General features: G+C 39.1%; 7 protein-coding genes across 12 annotated transcripts in view; 4 read left to right on the forward strand and 3 right to left on the reverse strand.

Annotated features, from left to right (window-relative positions):
- LOC107263136 (transcription factor kayak) overlaps positions 1-3218 on the forward strand; it is a 23618-nt gene extending 20400 nt beyond the window's left edge. For 2 of the 3 annotated variants that reach the window (XM_015730033.2, XM_015730042.2), the window contains exons 2-3: positions 1582-1983; positions 2086-3147. In XM_015730033.2, the coding sequence (XP_015585519.1) occupies positions 1582-1983; positions 2086-2649 (966 nt within the window). In that variant the 3' untranslated portion in view covers positions 2650-3147. Of the gene's footprint in view, positions 1-1581; positions 1984-2085 lie in introns of all 3 variants that reach the window. The other variant, XM_015730052.2, reaches the window with a different exon arrangement.
- Positions 3219-5085: 1867 nt separating this feature from the next.
- On the reverse strand, positions 5086-9645 carry LOC107263086 (ribosome-releasing factor 2, mitochondrial). The gene is made up of 4 exons (XM_015729924.2): positions 9023-9645; positions 7094-8865; positions 5386-5532; positions 5086-5320 (listed from the first exon to the last, which is right to left on the reverse strand). The coding sequence occupies exons 1-4, from the start codon at positions 9168-9170 to the stop codon at positions 5159-5161; spliced, it is 2229 nt and encodes a 742-aa protein (XP_015585410.1). The 5' UTR covers positions 9171-9645; the 3' UTR covers positions 5086-5158.
- LOC107263132 lies at positions 5532-7078 on the forward strand. 2 transcript variants are annotated; one of them, XM_015730022.2, is made up of 3 exons: positions 5532-5780; positions 5854-6003; positions 6083-7077. In XM_015730022.2, the coding sequence occupies exons 1-3, from the start codon at positions 5658-5660 to the stop codon at positions 6983-6985; spliced, it is 1176 nt and encodes a 391-aa protein (XP_015585508.1). In that variant the 5' UTR covers positions 5532-5657; the 3' UTR covers positions 6986-7077. The 2 variants fall into 2 exon arrangements, with proteins under 2 accessions (XP_015585508.1, XP_024937163.1); XM_025081395.1 differs by having other exon boundaries at positions 5646-5798; positions 6083-7078.
- Positions 9646-9722: 77 nt separating the features above from the next.
- On the reverse strand, positions 9723-10750 carry LOC107263209 (39S ribosomal protein S18a, mitochondrial). Its single transcript, XM_025081668.1, has 4 exons — positions 10511-10750; positions 10254-10387; positions 10013-10136; positions 9723-9935 (listed from the first exon to the last, which is right to left on the reverse strand). The coding sequence occupies exons 1-4, from the start codon at positions 10611-10613 to the stop codon at positions 9823-9825; spliced, it is 474 nt and encodes a 157-aa protein (XP_024937436.1). The 5' UTR covers positions 10614-10750; the 3' UTR covers positions 9723-9822.
- Positions 10751-10901: 151 nt separating this feature from the next.
- On the forward strand, positions 10902-12729 carry LOC107263168 (zinc finger protein-like 1). Its single transcript, XM_015730095.2, has 3 exons — positions 10902-11208; positions 11372-11677; positions 11765-12729. The coding sequence occupies exons 1-3, from the start codon at positions 11107-11109 to the stop codon at positions 12320-12322; spliced, it is 966 nt and encodes a 321-aa protein (XP_015585581.1). The 5' UTR covers positions 10902-11106; the 3' UTR covers positions 12323-12729.
- A 562-nt stretch (positions 12730-13291) lies between these two features.
- Positions 13292-16118, forward strand: LOC107263127 (D-beta-hydroxybutyrate dehydrogenase, mitochondrial). The gene is made up of 6 exons (XM_015730008.2): positions 13292-13423; positions 14108-14316; positions 14464-14745; positions 14833-15138; positions 15222-15453; positions 15529-16118. Exons 2-6 carry the CDS (start codon positions 14160-14162, stop codon positions 15881-15883), a joined length of 1332 nt encoding a protein of 443 aa, XP_015585494.1. The 5' UTR covers positions 13292-13423; positions 14108-14159; the 3' UTR covers positions 15884-16118.
- On the reverse strand, positions 16116-19375 carry LOC107263064. 3 transcript variants are annotated; one of them, XM_025081065.1, is made up of 8 exons: positions 19213-19375; positions 18918-19144; positions 18015-18848; positions 17795-17942; positions 17388-17730; positions 16937-17327; positions 16667-16879; positions 16116-16601 (listed from the first exon to the last, which is right to left on the reverse strand). In XM_025081065.1, the coding sequence occupies exons 1-8, from the start codon at positions 19290-19292 to the stop codon at positions 16144-16146; spliced, it is 2694 nt and encodes an 897-aa protein (XP_024936833.1). In that variant the 5' UTR covers positions 19293-19375; the 3' UTR covers positions 16116-16143. The 3 variants fall into 3 exon arrangements, with proteins under 3 accessions (XP_024936833.1, XP_015585372.1, XP_024936817.1); XM_015729886.2 differs by having other exon boundaries at positions 16667-17327; positions 18948-19144; XM_025081049.1 differs by having other exon boundaries at positions 16667-17327.
- Positions 19376-19505: the final 130 nt, after the last annotated feature.

A 19505-nucleotide genomic window follows, 5' to 3' on the forward strand; every position in this document is an offset into this window, starting at 1 on the left:
CCGATCCCCCCCCCCCCTCTCGGTTTATAACGAATTCGACTGTCGGATCGTTCTCGCATTCAAGATGGCCGACTTTGGAAAACGGCAAACTTTTTTTTCCACTTAAAAATATGCGAAGCAGGAAGGCGTTGGTGACATGCGGGTGGGTTCTCCCTGGAAGATGCTTAATAAATGACTATGTAGTAATTTTAGCGATGACCCTCGCAAGACACGATGCTGCCGTCACAGAATTGTTTATTTGTTTGTTTTGTCAGGTTAGGTTAGGGGTTTCACGTGGTCAATCTCAGTGATTCCTTGTAAACTTGAACACTTTATTGATTTGCTGTATTACCTTCGTTTCGCATCGCCTTACCACTTTCCGGTTGCTTCGGGTACAGTCCGTCAAGTATATCTTTGCCAGTGATGGGTCGGACCGATAACGTTACACGCTACTTGCCTAAGCTCCACCAATTCTTTTTTTTCTACTGATAAAAGTCATTCCCTACAATCTCTTGGAGATAGAGAGATAGAGAGAGAGAGAGAATGTACGCGCAGTCAGTGCAATATCTCTATACTTTGATTTCACAATTCTTGAACAGTTTTGATAGGCTTTACGCAACAGTCCCCACGGTATCGGTAACGTTGTAGGATTTTACTAGACTAGTTTCACCGGTGACGCGAGATAAGAAGACACGTGGGGTGGGGGGTGTGGGGGTATCTCTTCGAGGAAGTATTTTGCTGGGAGAAAAAATGATTGGAGAAATTGATAAAAAAAAAATAAATTCTAAGAAAAACATTGGCTCCGCGAAGGTAATATCGGTGTTCCGCAATTTGATGTAATTTTAGCGATGATACCACCGTTCACATAGCTCCGGATATAATAACGCACACATTCTACATGAGCCGCTAACCCGCGCTCGTCTCTACCTGCTCCGTGTGATAAGTTATCGGCGCTTGGATCATGGATATTTTTATCGGGTCTCCTCTGGCGGATTATCGTTAAAAAGTCAAACTGCCAGAGGAAAAACAGACGTCTGTAACGGGCGTCCCGACGGCCTCTTCTTTCTTGGGCTTGTGGGTCTTTTGACCGAAAATTTACCTGGGCTCTTCATTTCGCGATCATTCAGCTTCCTTCGCCAAAGCCAGCGTAAGAGAACGGGAATCGGATGACGAGTACAGGACGATCTTGCTCGAGTCTGTTGTTCTTGATGGGAAGCGAGGGTGGAGCGAGGAGAGCTTGAAAAATGTCTACGTTGTCTCCGTTATCTGTAAAAACCGGAAGACGCTTGGTAGTTGAAAGGAATTTGGCGTCTGTTGGAGGAATGTCCTGTTCGTGTTGTTGTTTGCGCCGCTTACGACTTCTTATATCGAGGCTCAGTCGTGTTGGACGTCGTCAGATTATTGATTGCGTCTATAAATGTGGTTTGCTGGCGATGATCGTAGGTGGTAGCGGGTGGGACGCTGTTGAATTTAAATTTCTGATCTTGTCTAGTAGATCTGACGCTTGACCGATGTAAACAACTAGCTGGGTTTTGAACTTTGAAATTGTGCCTTCTCTTGTTACCATTTATCTGACCGTTTTCTTAATGCTCTGTGTTGCAGCTGGTTTCCCTGGACGGACTGCACAGTGGCGTACCAACCAGGACGACGCCCACGCTCACGCCAACCACCCTCAGGAGTATCGAGCAGACCTTCCTGGAGCTGACGAACGAGTCGGCTTCTCATAGCAGGGAGGCTGGATTTGTTCCTCCTCTTGTGGAACCGTCACAGCCGACTCCGGCCCAGACCCAGAATACCACGCTACATCACACGGTCTTGCTGGACAATCAGCAGAGTCAACCTCAGCAACAGACTCGACGCAACATGGGAGGTAGAAGACCTACTCGGACCATTGGCATGACTCCCGAAGAGGAGGAGAGACGTCAGATACGTCGTGAGAGAAACAAAATGGCAGCTGCTAGATGTCGCAAGCGAAGAATGGATCATACCAATGCCCTGCTAGAAGTATGTATTATTAAATGCTAAACAGTTGGATCACGTACCCCGATGGGTGCCCCGTGGAGAGAATGTCATTTTAATGTTTTTCTTACAATTTTTGTCTTTCAGGAGACCGAGGGCTTGGAGCAGAAGAAACAGAGCTTGCAGGATGAGATTCAGCAGCTCCAGCACGCCAAGGAGGAACTGGAGTTCATCTTGGAAGCTCACAGAGCTGTTTGTCGACTGAGATCGTCGTCACCGCCGGATGTAAAGCCCGTAATAAAGCCCAATATTCCGAGCGACGATCACTTTGCAGAGCCCGCCAAGAGGGACCCCATTTCTGCCGGCAGACCGAACAGACCGAATTCCTTACCCGTTGGATTCGAGAACAATAACAGACCGAACTCCTTGCCGATCTTCACCGAGCCCAAGGAGAGACCGGACTCTCTTCAGTTCAAGACAGTCGAGACGCCGTCATTCATGAAAACGGCAGCCGAAGTGGCAGGCATACCAATCACAACTCCGTCCAGCGGAATTCCTTTTAATTTCGATTCCCTTATGGAAGGTGGAACTGGGTTGACACCCGTTTCTACGCCCCTGGTACCCTCTTGCTCCACGCAACAAAGAAGCAATCTTTCAGCAGTTGACCTCAGCTCGCCAGACGCGAATCCACCGAAACTTGTGAGTTTGTGACGCCAGGACGACATCGACTACGAGTACGGATCCGCTGAGGATGATCCGGAATGAAGTGCCGCCGGTGCATTGGTTGTGGTTTTTCAAAATTGTCCATTTCAAAGAGTAGGAGAGGAAAATGAATGTAACAAGAAAGCTGAAAACCATGACGCGACGAGAGGCCTGACTTTTCATACATGTTTTTGTTTTCTCTGTGTCGTTGACATCACAAGTTGCCATAAATGTATTCTTGTCCTTCGGGGCTGTATTCGATACCGCGTATTCCCATTGCAATGAGAAACTCCTTGATATCGCGGGGAGACTGAATTTCTTGCGATCCTTCGATCGGTGGCTTCGAAATTATTCCGTTACGTGTGCCGATATTCCTCATTGTCCAAGGATACACAGTTGTCTTTGCTGAAGTTTTCTACTATGCCGGCATATCCAATGTATTTAAATCTGACGATTGCTTTGTACCGAAGGAATAATAAAAACTTTTGTAGCATGTACAGACAGCAACTACTGTCTCTCTTGTATGTTCTGTATACTTGGCAGACTGTCTACCAGGTGTCAATTGTTTGTAGTATCGACTGAAAGAAAAAAAAAAAAAAAAAAAAAAAAAAAAAAAAAAAAAAAAAAAAAAAAAAAAAAATGAAATTGTAGAATCATTGCAAACTCTTTACCGTCGCAAAAGTCAGTATTAGACTAGTTTATGCGGAAAATGACGAATAGCCAGCGAGAAATGGATTCGCGTGATGTACTGTCTCTGCCCTTAAAGACTTAAGAGGAAAAAGAAGTAAAAGAACTTCTTAGGTTTCTCTCCCCGAGCCTGTGTCCACTTTAAAGGCGTAAGTCGCGTAATAGAGTCATTTAATCGAAAGGAAACATTTTACGCCTTACAATAGTCCCTAGGGATAGAAGCAAGTGTTTGTAAGCGAGTGATATATATATATATATACACACACACGATACGCATATATTTAATTACCGCGTAACACGGAAACAAATTAGAGGTAAACCGATAAGATTATCATTTCGTAAGGAGTTAAAAGGACGAAGTGAATTTTTATATTATTATTATACACGAAGAAAGTTTTAAGATATAAGAAGACAGTTTAGCTCAAGCGTTTTAAATAGGCTTAAGGAGAAAAAATTACGAGTTTAAATTGCGCGGGCATTTCGATATTCGAATAATCGCGCGCATTTTAAATCTATAAGTTTCTACTGGACGGGCCGTCGTTTTCTCGAATAAGCGCGTCGTCGCTCTAACGTCGCCATTATGCCAAAGGAGACTTTAGTTTCTTTTTCCTGCGTGGGAAAAAAAAAAGAAAAACTTGAAACGTTACCAAGCAACCTATTGCCATTTATCGTAGACTTTACTGGATACCGACACAGCACAGACGTCATAGGAACGTCCCCACTGACTCTTGGCCCGTTCTGTACAAATGGAGGAGTCTCTCGATCGTCAAGATTCTGTCGATTCTTTGAATGCGGGCCCGCAAGCGGCGTGCCTCAAACGACAACAATATTGTATAACTTTTAATCCCTCCAATACATATAATATATATTTTATAACGTACGACATTTTTGCATGACCTTGAGCGATATTGTATTAATATATTTATATGCGATGGCACGTTATCGCTCGGCCGGCGCCGCGTGTTATGTTTTGCTCGTACGTAGTTTCGCTAGCGATTTCCTTTGGTATTCGCTGAAAAAAATTTAATATTATGGCACATGGAAACCGAGTGATAACGAGTAGCCGCGAGATATTTCACGATTGTGTAACAAGATTGTAATACACCATTGACGATGCAATATATTTTGTTTAGTTCAAGCAGCCGATAAGAGGGCTTGAAAAATTGTAAAAGTAAACGTTTACCGTATTACCTTATTTCTTTCTTTATTTTTTCCATGTGTTCCTCCCTTACTTATTTTTCTTCCCTCTTTATCTTTTCACGTCGGCCAATTAACTTCGTTTACCAAACGCTTCGGAGACTTACCAGTGCCTGGTGCATTTCAAATATACCGCCAGTCAAGAAACAACGTGGTACGTACGTTGCTCCGTAGACACAGGGTGCCTTCATCGCGCCAGAATAGTCCTGACTAGTATATAGTATGATTTAATAATATATATACCGTACTACACGTGTACTCGCTAATGTGTTCTTTGGACGTAGAGTGTAAATATACAATGACTTACAAACGATACCATAAGGCCAGTCACAACGATAAAATCAGAGCGCGTGCACGGGCCCACTGCCTTCTAGATATGCTCGCGTTGGCTCGTGTCGAACTGGCTTTTAGTTTCTTTATTTTCTCAAGAAGTACAGACCTTACGTGGCGATAGGTCGGGATAACGTTTTTGTAAATGCGAGGGTGGATGGTGACTGATGGAATTATCCTTAAAGAGATATTTCAGGTGTGCCTTTATTGAGCGTTCCTAAAGTTTCTTGCCTGAGGTTTATTTACAAGAGAAATGATATATTTACATTGAAATAATTTAATCAACTATATTTGCATGCCTTCTTTAAAAGCCTGTTACTCTTTTTATTGCCTGCTGCTCCTCCATCGAACTCATTGCTTTGTAATGATCGAACTCCAATGAAAATACTGCAGTGCCTGAACTTATTATTCTTAATGCTGTCGCGTAGCCCAGCAATTCCGATAATGGCGTGAGAGTTTCCAAAACCTGGGAGAATTGAACTTTTTAATATTTTTCTTACCGTCATTCTTATACGATCGAATGAAACTTACTTTATTTTGACCGCGCACGTCGATGCGTTGGATTTGTGCTCTTCTGCGCGTCAGGTCATTCAGGATGCTGGATACGTACTCGTCAGGAGAGACTACCTCGAGTTGCATTATCGGCTCCATAAGAATGGATTCTCCTGCTTGCATCAACTGCAACAAAACATCGTCAGACTATCGAGACTTTTTTGTTCTCTGAGGCAAACTTCAGGTTAAAAAGAAAATTCGCTGTGATCGTTGAATCATATGAGGATTCAGTAATATGACAATAATTCTTAATGCTGTCAGGATATTTATCTTTGTTGTACAGCATCAGCAACAAGCCTTTGGAATACTGGAGTAAAAAACAATCGCGCACTGGACGCATCCGTAAAGTTTTGGATACCGAATTGCTTGAGGATGTACGATAACCTATTGAGGTCGAAATTTACATGTTTCACGTAAAATTGAAGTTACGATTCTTTTTTTAATCAGGTAATAGAAATACAAGATTTGGAACAATGCAGCGTCCCGGGGACGTCCATTTTGTGTCCCTTCGAGGCGGAACAATTTCTTCATATAAAACTACCGATTCTCGTAGTTGTCATGAAGAGTACTAATGGCCAGTGGCGTATTCAGTTGCAAGTAATGAATTAAGGCAGTTTTCAATCGATCGATGTAATTCTCATTACGTAAAGGACGGAATATGCTTTTCTTTTTCTAGATAAAAGATACCGACGGCATTCGCCATCATTTTTGTTTCTCCAGTACGAGTATTGAAAATAATATGAATATTCGTGCTCCCGTTATTTGTCGCGTTCAAGTGAAACTTCAATCTGGCTGGAACAAGTTGGAGTTGGATCTGGGACAGTTGACGAGGAGTACTTTTCACTCCGTTTACGAAGCAACTCAGAAACTGGAGATAAGTGCCAACTGCCGATTGCGAAGAATCTATTTTTTAGATAAGCATTATGAGGATTCTGAAATATCTACGGAGTTGTGTCAAGGGTTTTTAGATTTTTATATGCTCAAGTGGGGGATACACTTGGTTGAAAGATCAACGCAAACTGATGAAATCAATTTCAAAGTCTCGTCTCTTGATCCAATTGTGAATGTTACTGATGGCGTTAAAAAAAAGTTGACCAAAAATTGTGCTACCAGGAAGGAATGTCATACAGAATTTTTACAAAATGATTCGACCCTTAATTCCAAATTTATAAATATAATTCAAGTCAAATCCTGCAGATTGATAGACAATTTTTTTAGTAAAACCCCTTCGAAGTTTTCATCAGTTTACGATTTTAAGCAGAAATTTAAGGCCAAACCATATTTCACTCCAATTGTATGCAAGTCGCATTCAAAGGAACTGTTAGCCAAAAAATTATTTACAACAAACTTGGAAAAACATTGGCTCTCTGAAACGTATGAGAGTTTTCCAAAAACCGTAGAAGGGTTTTTTGAAAAGTTTTGTCACACTTCCATAGGTGATGATTACGAACCTATAAATAAAGATCAGAATGAACAAAATAAAAAGAAGCAAGAAAAAATGCAGGAACAATGGATTCATCGATACGTGGAGCAATTTGAATTAAATAGCAAAGATAAAGATATAGATAAAAGAGTATAAGAAAGAGAAATTCGGCTTTGTCCTGTAGATGAACGAGCCTTCATATGTAAAAATTTCATTTCAATAAAGATATACATACAATATTTAGATTCTAAATAAGAAACAAACCTTCCGTATGCACTGGGATACAGCGGCTGTTATCATAGTGTCAGAGGTTCCTCTGCCAACCTCCAGCCAATGCAGTTTAATCCCCATGTTGACAACAGGACATCCCAGTTTGGGTCCATGAAGAATAGCCGCTTGTACGCCATGTCTAACAGCCTGCATCACTCTCGGATGAATATTATCAATATTGGAAGCACTTTCATGGGACCTGTCCAAGAGAAGGTTCTCCTTGCCTTCGTAAAATGGTATCAGGGACATAGTCACGGTAACACTATGACTGCTGTTGCCAATTTTGTGATTAGAAACGTGCGTATCTTTAGCTTCTACTTGGATAGTCTCCTTGTAGGCAATCTGTAGAGGGCCGAGGTCGACATCAATCTTGTACTCAGTTCTGATTCTTTCCTTGATAATATCTATGTGCAGTTCTCCCATTCCTGCCAGAACAGTTTGACCTGTTTCTTCATCCTGGCTAACACGTAGACTCGGATCTTCTCGTTCCAGTTGCTGCAGCGCAGCATCCAGTGCATTTTGATAAGCTAACGACGGCGGCTCTATAGAACAGAAAAATACTGGATCTGGTATCCTGGTACCGGTTGAGAAGAGATTCTCGATTTCCTTTGGAGTTGCCTTTTTACGGTTTTCCATATTCTTTCGCGCGCGACTTGCCGAACTTGCATTGTTCGTTATTAAGTCCCCGGTGACGGTGGACTTGAGACCCGCTACTGCAGCGATATTTCCACATTTGATCTCCTCGATTTCCTCGTAGTCGTCGGCATAGACGACGTACAGCTTGCTGGATTGTTCGCTCCTCTCACGCTGCACGTTGTAGATTCGTTGACTTTTAGTGAACTTGCCTGTATAAATCCTCAGGAAGGTAACTGGACCACGTTGTTTGTCGTGGATGATTTTGAACGCTCTTGCCGATAAATTATTTTCGAAACACTCATATTCTTTTGTATATTTGTTCTCATCCGGTGATGGCAAGTAGAGGATGACGCTGTCCATCAATGGTTGCACTCCTATATTCTTGTATGCACTACCAAGCAAGACAGGTACACCTTTCCTATTCACTGTACTCTTATGTATGGCATCAACTAGTATCTGGGATGGTACTGCATCCAAGGATTCTTGTTTTATGATAATGTTAGCTAGTTCGTCATCAAGTCCCGATAGCTTGTCAGTCAATATTCTACGCTTTTCATTTGCTATTTCCCACAAGTGGCCATCTTCGCTCTCTGTCAATTTTGTCTTAGTCATTTTTCTGCCTTGAGATTTTGAATCAAATATTATACGTTCTAAGGTTATGATATCTATAATTCCAACTAAGCCAGTCTTTTCTTTAATAGGAAGCTGAATGGGTAGAGTGACCGTTTCTAATTTTGATTCTATGGATGCTAGACTCATGTCAAAATTCCCATCGAGTCTATCCATTTTGTTCACAAAGACAATTCTTGGTATATTGTATCTGTCTGCCTGTTTCCATACTGTTACTGTCTGAGCTTCTACACCAGCTGATCCATCCAGCACTACTATTACTCCATCAAGGACATTTAGGGTCTGTTCCACTCCCATGGTGAAATCAATGTGACCAGGTGTGTCAATTAAATTAAATCTATGATCTTTCCAGCAAAATGTAACTGCCGCTGAAGTAATTGTGATACCCCGCTCACGCTCTTGCTCCATGTAATCTGTTACTGTATTTCCATGATGTACTTCACCCATATTACCAATAGTGCCAGAATAATACAACATACGTTCTGTGGTTGTAGTTTTTCCTGAAATGATTAAAAGTGTATCTTTAGTACTCGACTCTTTGGATCCAGGAATCTTAACCTTAACGCTTTTGCATTATAAATGAGATTATTGCATTATAGTTTATAATACAACTTATGTGACAAATAAATATATTTAAACGAAAAAAAAATCACATACCAGCATCGATATGAGCCAAAATTCCAATATTCCGGATTTTCTTCAAATTATGTTTCTCTTCCTTCATTTTATCAATCTTAATATCATTGTGCAATGTTCTTTTATGAAATTTATATCGGGACGTGTTTATTAAGTTTCGTCTGAGCATTTTCAGATATTTCTACGAAGCATCTGACACCTTTGTTATACACCACACCAGTACGAACAGGAACCACGTGCTTTTAGCCGCGAAACATGACGGATCTAATTACTTTTTTTAAAGCTCCGATGACGGCCAAATTATAGTGGTATGCTGACATTACAACGTAAAAAAAAATAAAATATTCACGTTTCTTTCTCTTTTCTAAATATGTGAATTTAAATTATGAGCAAGGTGTTTCTCCTTGTGCCACTAACGTAAGCCGTTCTTTTCTATAAAGTCTTTCCAGTGTTAGACACGTTACTAGAAGACAATTTTGAAATTGTATAATTTCAAGTAACATCACTAGGCTGAGTATTTTATATATGTACAAAGATTACGCTTTATATTTAATGGATCACCGTGTATGTCAAAGACAATGATAATAATATACTGGTACTGATGTCACTACAGTGAATTAAATTGTACACAACCACTACAATGATTTCTATCATTATTCATCAAGTAATAAACTTCATAAGGTATACAATTTAATTTTTAAAATCTGTAATGAAAGGCATATTTTACTGTAATTATTTATTGCTATAGTGAGCAGTTGAAACTGGGTTAATTTACAATTAAGATCTGTAAAGTCTAAGGGTAACAATATATATTTATATTTCTACAATTTCCATTGGATAGTTGCTTCATCAAAATACGTATTGTATTTCTTGTAACCGTATCTCCTTTTGGGATCCTTCTTGCTTGAAGGTGGATTGAGATTCGGCATCAGCCCTAACATAAACAGATGGTAATTAATCGTTAAGATGAATGTCTACAGTATACTTTTAGTATAATGTAAAAAGACTAACCAGCTTTTTGAGCCATTGCAACCATCACTGAAACTCTCTTCTGTTGTACTTTACATAGATTGGTAATTCTGCGAGGTAACATGCATCCATCTGATCTTAGAAATTGGCTAAGTATAAGCACATCCTAAAATGGAAAAATAAGACTATGAGAATGATTAATTCTACAGAGTTCATTATGCTTAGAGCACACGATAACAAGTATGCACTTGTTATGTGAAAAGTACCAAGCATTTTGTCTTACTGTATGTTTTACATCGAGCCCAGTTGCACATAGTGGACATGCCGTTGTATTGTTTTTTATTTGTAAGTGTTCATCCTTTGGTTTTACAAATTCGCCTGATATTATTAAAGTGTTACCTTCCTTTTTCTCGCGTACTAGAAAACAAATATAAAATTATTAAAAGCAAATTCAAAAGGTTATATTTCGAGAATTGAAAAATAAAAAAAAAATGTATATAATTATTCATTGCGATTTTTTCGTCTATTGAGTTATCTTACTCTCTTTTAGTCGTGATACTGCCGAAAGTGATACATTTCTGCTGGACTGTGGAAAAAAGATAGCTTTACTAGCCTGCACAGTAAGTCTACAGAGCGCAGCCATCTTCCCTGATGAATACTGACGATACTAACTGATACTGACCAATGCTGACGAGAACACGTTAATTTGGAGTTTTAAATATTATGATAGCAATTTATTTTTGCGTCTCGCGTATGATTCTTTCTAAAAGTATGCAACAACATTATTTTATATGCAATATTTATTGTTTCGCTATCGTTTACCTATCATCAGTACTAATGATTTGAAAAATATTAGTTGGTTGTTCTAAAAGTGCCGGCCTTTATTCTGATATTTCGATTGGCAGCTTCCTCAGACTTCTTTCTCCTGTACCCAGTAGAGAAGTGCTTGGAAGTGTCATACGACGTGGCCGACACGAAATATGGTGGTTCTGCTAAAACAAAGATTATTTTCTCAAATAATAGAAGTTTGTCATTCTTTAAAAAATCCAGGAGAAACGGATTGTTTGAGTGTGTTCCGTTTTAAGGTTGTTTAACGAATATTAAAAATAGTTTCTGGAGCCTTATAAAGCATCGACATGGGGTTGTGCAAGTGTCCAAAGAAGCGGGTTACCAATCAGTTTTGTTTTGAACACCGAGTCAATGTTTGTGAACATTGTCTGGTGATGAACCACCCCAAAGTAATTATTCATGCGCCTTACACTGCTTTACAATATTACTAAAATATTCACTGTTGTGACCAAATCATTAAATGCATGTTAATATAAAAATGGCTACTATATGATTGCATGATTACATCTCTTGATGCAAAAATAATTTATATCTTACTTCTTTTTTTTACAGTGCGTTGTACAGTCTTATTTACAATGGCTTCAAGACAGCGATTGCAATCCTATTTGTACTCTGTGTTCTGGAAGTTTAAGTGAAGGAGACTGTGTACGATTGACTTGTTATCATGTTTACCATTGGGCTTGTATAGACACTTATTGTAGAAATTTACCAGCTATAACCGCACCAGCAGGATACACTTGCCCAACTTGTCAGGCTGGAATATTTCCAAAGGCAAATTTAGTATCTCCAGTAGCTGATGTATTGAGAGAAAAACTTGCAGGTGTGAACTGGGCCAGGGCTGGTCTTGGCCTACCTTTGGTGAGGATAATGAATGGATTTTAAAATAACTGATAGAAGATAAACTATGTATGCAGATCACCAAACTTACACTAATTAATTTTGCAGCTAAGCGAAGATAGAGAGCAAAGACCAGTACAGGAACGTAAGGTTCCAGTCTTAGATGCTTCTCCATATCAAAATCATACGAACACTACGTCCTCTCCCACAGTAGCTACATCTAGAGTAAATAGCAATATTAATTCTGCCAACACCAACACAAACAACATACACTCCAATAATCAAAAACTGGGACCACCTTACTCCGTTGTCAATGTTGAACCATCGCTACCCCTGTTGGGTCAAACTCCACGAAAAATCTTTGAAGCCTATGACGACCCCAAAAACATAACGTTCGACCACGACGAGAACAAATATCAAAGAAAATCAGCTATCGAGTGGTTTCTCAGATGGTGGAAACTCATCACCAGATCTCAGTCCCGCAAAAGACACGTTTCCGGATCTGCATACAAAACGTACGCGATGGTCGGTGTCGTGGTGCTTTTTGTTTTTATCGGAATCATCATTATCTTTTCGTGGCTTGGCAGAATGGCGACCGACGGCGATCCTTCTTTTAATCCTCTATCAAATCCAAACATTTTTGTCGGCCGTGATCCTGGGAATTAACACGTTATAAATATTTAACGTGAATTTATCGTCAAAGCCATATTCCAAACTTTTTTAATCGTTGAATAAGTTGTTAATAGAAAAGACAACAATAGTTGATCAGACTACCATCAAGAATCATTTCTACGAGGATACGATTGTTACGTATGGACGTGAGAAGTGATACGTTTGCGCATGATTTCCCATTATTTGGGCCAAGAATTAGAAGCGGTTGTGCAAATGAATGAGAAGTAAACTCGATCGGAGATTTCGATTAGAGAACGTACACGAAGACGTGTTACAGACTATGATAAGTTAAAAGTTTTATTCATTTTGAACCGCAATACCATAGAACGAAAACTGTACATTGTGATTCAATTGTAAAGTCCCATGAATTTATAAAATATAATGAAGAGTATATAGACAAATTTCGACTTTGATCTGTGCTACCATTGTCCCTTAATCGAGGCAAGTTTGTGACATTAATGTTATAATATTAAAGAGGCACCAGAATAAGTTCTAATGATGACGCTGATAAAAAATCCAAGAATCTTTATGTCAGCCGTCAAGGAATATGCAGAATTGCATCGGCTTGTGTCGCATATGCAAACCGTGGACGAAATTTGACTCCCGTACATGGAGCAGCCAATTCTTAAAGGTAAACCCATGTCATCCTGAAGTCCGTTACATCCTCTGGCCGTGTGCACGAAGATAGGACTGTGTACCAATTTCTTAACACAAAACTCATCTCTCTCCTCCGGACACTCGACGAGAAATTGTCGCCTCTCAGCTTCTGTTGTTAGCGGCCAAAATGTTTCGTCACAAATCGGCATGTCGTCACGACTGTCCGCGGTGCATTGGTAACAGAAAAGTTTCTTTAATTTTGGCATCCGCACATTTTGTGTGATGTTTATATCGACCATCGGTAACGTAATGTAATCCTCGTGGTGCTCCTCGGAATCTTCACTGGAGTGTGACAGAAGGGGACAACTCAGAAAAGACACAAGAAAGAAAACTGGATTCCACATGACTTTCCTGAGTACAAAATATCAGCTGCGGTGAAATTGGCCTATCGAGTTGTCCTGCGTTTATCGAGGTGCTTAGAAGAAGTGGTCGCAGAAGGTGAGTAACTAGGAGTAGACGAAGGAAAAGAAATAAAAGAAGCGCGAAAATTCATGTTAATAACTTCACGAAGCGATCGAACTGAAAAATCTCGAGTGTCACCGCGCGACTAAACGGAAATTTAAATGAAAATATTTTGAAATTCTGATCGGCCTCTCAGTTCAGGCTACGGTTCATGAAATATTAAAATGTCTTTGGTACCGTAATCGTGAAGGCGTCCCTCATCAGCTCGAATATGCCACGCACTTCTTAGGAGAATTTTAACACATGAAATTGATACCAGTACATCAATGAGATTCTAATTATAAACTATTTAGGCCTGTAAAAACGACAATTTTTCTTAAGAAAGAAAAAAGAGGAGAATTAGTGCCAAAGGAACGATTTTTATGATTCTTGGGATCTATTGATCTACGAGCTGCTGTCGATACCGATTCATGGTGATCGATGACTGCTTGCGGATGATTTATATTTCAAGTGACGTCCTGGCATGGTGGGGCGGAACTCGAGACTCGACTCCCGTGGAGATTCCGTTCGCCTTTGCATATGGAATTCCTGGGCTTCGCCATTGGAACAGAAACAGCAGCGCTCCAGCCATTGGATGCGCTACCATTTCCCGTCGTTTGGAGTAGCCGCTTTGAAAAGGAGTGGGGCTGACGCATGTGGCTCTGATTTGTGATTTTTTAGATAAGGGGGGAACTCCAAGGATCCCGTCTATGGGGTCAAGTTTAAATTCGTGATGGAATTGGAAATAGGTCTGTCGAATCAGTTGAGAACGTGGTTTAGGCGACGGTCCACATCCTTGAGCGTTGGATTATCAACTACAGCAGGAATCATGTATCTTTGGGATGCTGGGTACAAATACGTGGCCACTTCATGTGGCGCTATAGCTCTTGGTGAGTTTTTCATTTTATATTTTAATTGTTTTTTTAACTTACTCCAATCTTTCGCTTGTTTTGTGTTTTTGGTATACTTTCTAAATTGGATTTCATATATGCATATGCACTTCGGATTTTATTAAAATTATGTTTTTCTATTATTAGGAAGTGTCTGCTGGTATTGGATCAAGAATATTAAAGATAAAATAAAAGCAAATCAGGCAGTAATTATTACCGGATGTGATTCTGGTCTAGGATACAGTTTAGCGCTCCATTGTCACTCGTTGGGTGCTACTGTAATTGCCGGCGTCCTTCGGAAAGATAGCGTTGGTGCTAAGGATTTAATTAGAAATGGAATAAAAGTTTCGCCGCTCGATATCACAAATGTAGAGAGTGTCAAGAACTTTGAAACATTCGTTGGTGAGCTGTTGAAGCAGAAAAACTTAAGTAAGTAATAAGAAATGTGTAAAATAAAAAAGAAACTCTATACCTTTTGGCGAATTTCAAATTAAATTTGATTTACTGTTTCTGCAGCTTTACGTGCATTGGTGAACAACGCCGGAGTGATGATTTTTGGGGAATTCGAGTGGCAAACGGAGGATCAAACTAGACGACAGATAGAAGTAAATCTACTGGGAACAATGAGAATTACAAAGCAATTGTTGCCGCTGATACGCGCTCATCTCAGTAGAATTATAATAGTTTCTAGTCATTGTGCAGAAGCGCCAATACCTGGAGTCGCTGCGTACGGAGCAACCAAAGCTGGAGTTTCGGCTTGGGCAACAGCGCTCAGAGTGGAATTAAAAAAATATGGAGTCGATGTTGTTTGCTTTGTTCCTGGTGAGTGTGAAATTTTACAATATTCGTAAAATGAGCAATTTCATTTTCTGTAGGTTTTACTTATGATGTTTAATGTGCTTTAGGATCTTTTGCAAAAGAGAGCAATATACTCAGCCAGCAGGTGAAACATTTTGAAGAGATGCACAACGCGATGACCGAAGAGGCCAAATTATTTTATGGGAATTACTTTACTAAATACGAGCAATATTTGTCTTACTTTGCTCGAGCATGCAAACCGTGTAAACTTGAAAATCCATTCGTTTATAACAGTTTTGAAGGAGCTCTTCTGGGCAAATATCCTTCAGCAACATACAAGTGGGTTATTATTATTTATTGAACAATTCAAACCAAATTTGATAGTGGTACTGATTAATTAATTTATTTCAACAGGTGCGAGCCCTACCGATATAAAATTTATCACACACTATTCAAAATAGTGCCAACTTCGATTAGAGATCGATTGGTTTTAAGATTCATACAAATGCCTACGTGGGAGAAAACGGATCGAATAAGAAATGTCAGATTGGCGCAATCTTCTACTGATAAGTCAGAAATCAATTGTGTCCACATAGAAACTCGACATTTGGATACAAGGAAAGCAACAGCGGCGGAGGCGAACTCGCGCTCGAACGATAATCGGTTTTCAGAAAATGAAAATGCGAAATTTACGAAAAAGACTCAAGAGTCTACTCCTTCCCAGAAGAGAAACGTTTGGCGGGTCAAGAAGGAGAAAACTCTGCGGTGATGGAACTACGCAAGACGAAATTTGAATTGTAAGAGAGAAATTCAAAAGAGTCCATTGGCTAAGAGTACCTTTATAATTGATACTTATTTTTAGTGAAACAAACAAAGGGATAGCGTAGTTTTAACTTTATGAGAATCTACTCGCATATAACAGATTTTATACAGTTTTATATCGTTGTACTTTTATGTACTGATATGTAGTCTACTTTCCATAGATAAATGAAAATTTTTACGTATTTTTATTCTATTATTCTGTCGATCTTATCGGTTCCGATCTTTCGGTTCTTCGGTATTGTTCGCCAAGCGAATTTTTAAAGACACACGATGGCGAGATCCAACTGTTTTTTCATCTGATATTGTTGGACTCTGTTGAAAAGATGTTGGTATTGAAATTGGTATCAGGATTTTCTGTTTCGAACCTGCCACTGGCATTCCTACGTGAATAGTTTCTACTACAACACTGTCGCTATTCGTTAAATTTAATGTTTCACTTTTTGACACACGATCAAAGCTCGTGGTCGACGTCTTGTCTTTCAAAATTGATATTTCCGGTAAATTGTAGACTGGTTCTTGTATCGTTTGTTTTACAACTTGATGCTGACTACAATTTTTTCCTAAATTTGAAAAAAATTGATTTTTTTTCTTCGGTGATCCGTCTTTCACTGTTCCTCTTAAAGTTGTGATTTTACTGACCATGTTCTCCGTTTTTGGTTTTAATTCTATAAAAGTGTTTTTTGATTATTTAATTGTTTTAATATAAAGATTATAAAATATATTAAAAGACCTATCCAAAAGGTGGTGCGAAATGTTTCCTTTTTATCTTGTAAGACAGTAGCGTGATTTATTGATTTTGATGATGCCGGACATAATGTTCCTTTTGATACCAATTCCTGCTTTTTGTCCAATTCTGACGTTTCGGGAAAGTATTTTTTCAATGAAAAATCTTTAAGCGTCAGATCAACGTAGTCTGGACTTGGTTGGAATATCGATGATTTACCTGGTAAATTACTGAAAATTAACAGAAGCAGTTTATACCACAGTAAATGATTCTTACGGGATGAAGGTGTCCAGGACTTCATGATTTCTTCTGGGCTAATCTCTTCTGACTCTGATAAATTATCAATTTTTGATAAATCTGTATAATTAGGGTCATCAATTGGTTTTCCTCTTCGAGAAGCACATCTGTTGCATGTTCGTTGGTCTTTATTGTCATTGCCATCTGCTTTTTTTTTCTTATCATGTCTTATATCAGTGAAGGCTGAGTTGCCGACATTTTGAGAATCTGCTGTGACACATTCTCTTCTTGTTGGTTTATCTTGCGTTTTCAACCGTTTATTTAAATCTTGTTCACAAACAGTCTGTGTTAATTTTTCATCATCTTGCGGATTATTGGATGCAGATAATGCTGTGACACACATCATCCGATCTTGGGCTTCAGGTAAAACCTTTAATGTAATTATTGAATATTCGTTTCTGTTGTGCTGTCTTGTTTATGATTGGAATACCTTATCCTTTATATTTGTATAACGCAATTGACTATACTTATTAAAGTCAAAATTGTCAACATCATACAATCGCGTTGACCCGATGACCCTGTGAGGTTTATTAGTTTTTCTGGAGGAAACATCAATCGTGTCGCATTTTAACCATGTTGAGTATTCGCTGTCGACTAGATTTCTACTGTTCTCAGGCGGCGCAGATAAACGGAGAAAAGGATACTTTCTATGAATAGCGGCCGAGTGCCAGACGCCGAATACTTTGTCACCATTATGCGATAAGGTCTGTGTCTTTCGACTTTTTTGCGAGGGACAACTATTGGCAGCTTCTTGTGGAGCAGAATATAATAATCTATGCAGTTAATTATTATTAATAAAATTCTTTATGTAATAATTTGTCAATAAAATTAAAAGACCTTGCTCCTCCTTCAATTTCATTCCTGTTCAGTGGCAAAAATAGACTCATTGAATTTGGTGTGCCTGGGATGTCTATTAATCTTCCAAGAAGCCCTTGTTGAACTTCCTCTAAAGATTGCAAAGGCATTTCCGGTGGAGGAACATTTTCTATAACATAAAATGTCGTACAACGAAAGAAATTACGACAAAAGGTTCTTGTATTAACTGTAATTTATATACCTGTGAATGATTGGCCACTAGACACTCTGTCTGCCATTGGACTTTCAAAAGAATTTTGATAATTGCAATTATTCTGATTGGAAGACGTGGCAGTGGTTTTTAATTTGGGGGTATTGCACGCAAATTGATCTGGTAAAGTAACAGGTTTATTCCACCAATCAGAAAAAAAAGATTCGTTGTTACTGCTTGATTCGACATTCTCATTATCCAAAGTTTCTTTGGAATTTTCTGAGGAACTGAACCGGAGCTGACATTGTTCATTTTTCATTTCTGAATTTACAGTACAGTTTGCTGTTTTATTTTCAAGTTTAATTATGTCTTGAGATTTTGGCCACAGAACTTGACATTTCTCTTTGACATCGAGGTCCGATGTTTCCTTATTTTTTGAGTTTCTGATACAAGTGGAAAGTTGATTGTCTGGTTCATTTTGACATTCTTGCGCTATTTCGTCGGTGGGACAATGAGTAGATGGCAGAGATGTATCCAGTTTTACCCAGGTCTCAGGACATGATGGATTTTCAGCAATGGCTACGGGTAAAAGATTTCCGATATTTGTAACCAATTGCCAAAGAACTTTAGGTCTGGTGTATCCGGCAGGAACATCACAGGGTTCTTGCTGATTATCCTCATTGGTGGAGCTGCATACTGTGGTTGTAGATTTTACACAATGCAACTGGTTTTTTGAATGAATCAGGGTTTTGGGACATTGAGGTACGACCGTATTTTTGTCTATATTTCCTGTTAAAGTGCAAGGCATGTCGAAAAGTTGCTGAAGTTTTTTCCAACAAGACGTCCCTTTTGCCCGAATTTTAGATCCAACGCAAACCTTACTATCTAATAGAAGACAGAATATTTTTAATTAGTATGATACACATTTTTGTTTTAGGTTGCCATATTCATTACTTTTTTCCAAATTGCATGCTACTAGCATACCTCCACGTTTCTTTAGATTACAATGTTCATTTCGGATGCGAAACGTTGGCAAAGTCCAGGACGGGCGGTTTGATTCCGCAGGACAGTTTAAAATCTGAATTCTTCCCTGCTTATATGTTTTTGTGGAAGTTTCGTCGGACCATGAGGTGTCATCATTCTCAAGTTTGTTCTTTACGCAGATTGCATTATTAGTTAGTCTGTGGGTAAAACGGTGAAAACGGATATGAATGACTTGAATATATGTATGAAAAGTGTATAACAGAACCTATAAATCCGTCGTCCACACAGGGGATTGTATTCCCTGACATTGTGACAGTAAGAATCAGTGGGTCCCATTCTAGTCATGGTGGAATTAAAGTTTATGAATTCCTTTTATGTTTAGCAAAGGTTTTTAAACCGATGTTATACATTTTGACGTGCTAGTTATTTTGCACGTCTCAAATTGTCGGACCTGTTTTACATAATTCATGGAAACTATAATCAAAATGGTTTTTATCATCTTTCTATTGTTTCTCTGCTCTTCACTTTGCTTCATAACGTTATAATAAATACGAGTTA

The sequence above is a fragment of the Cephus cinctus genome, unplaced genomic scaffold (assembly GCF_000341935.2).
Source record: "Cephus cinctus unplaced genomic scaffold, Ccin1 Ccin1_scaffold0013, whole genome shotgun sequence".
NCBI lineage: Eukaryota > Metazoa > Arthropoda > Insecta > Hymenoptera > Cephidae > Cephus > Cephus cinctus.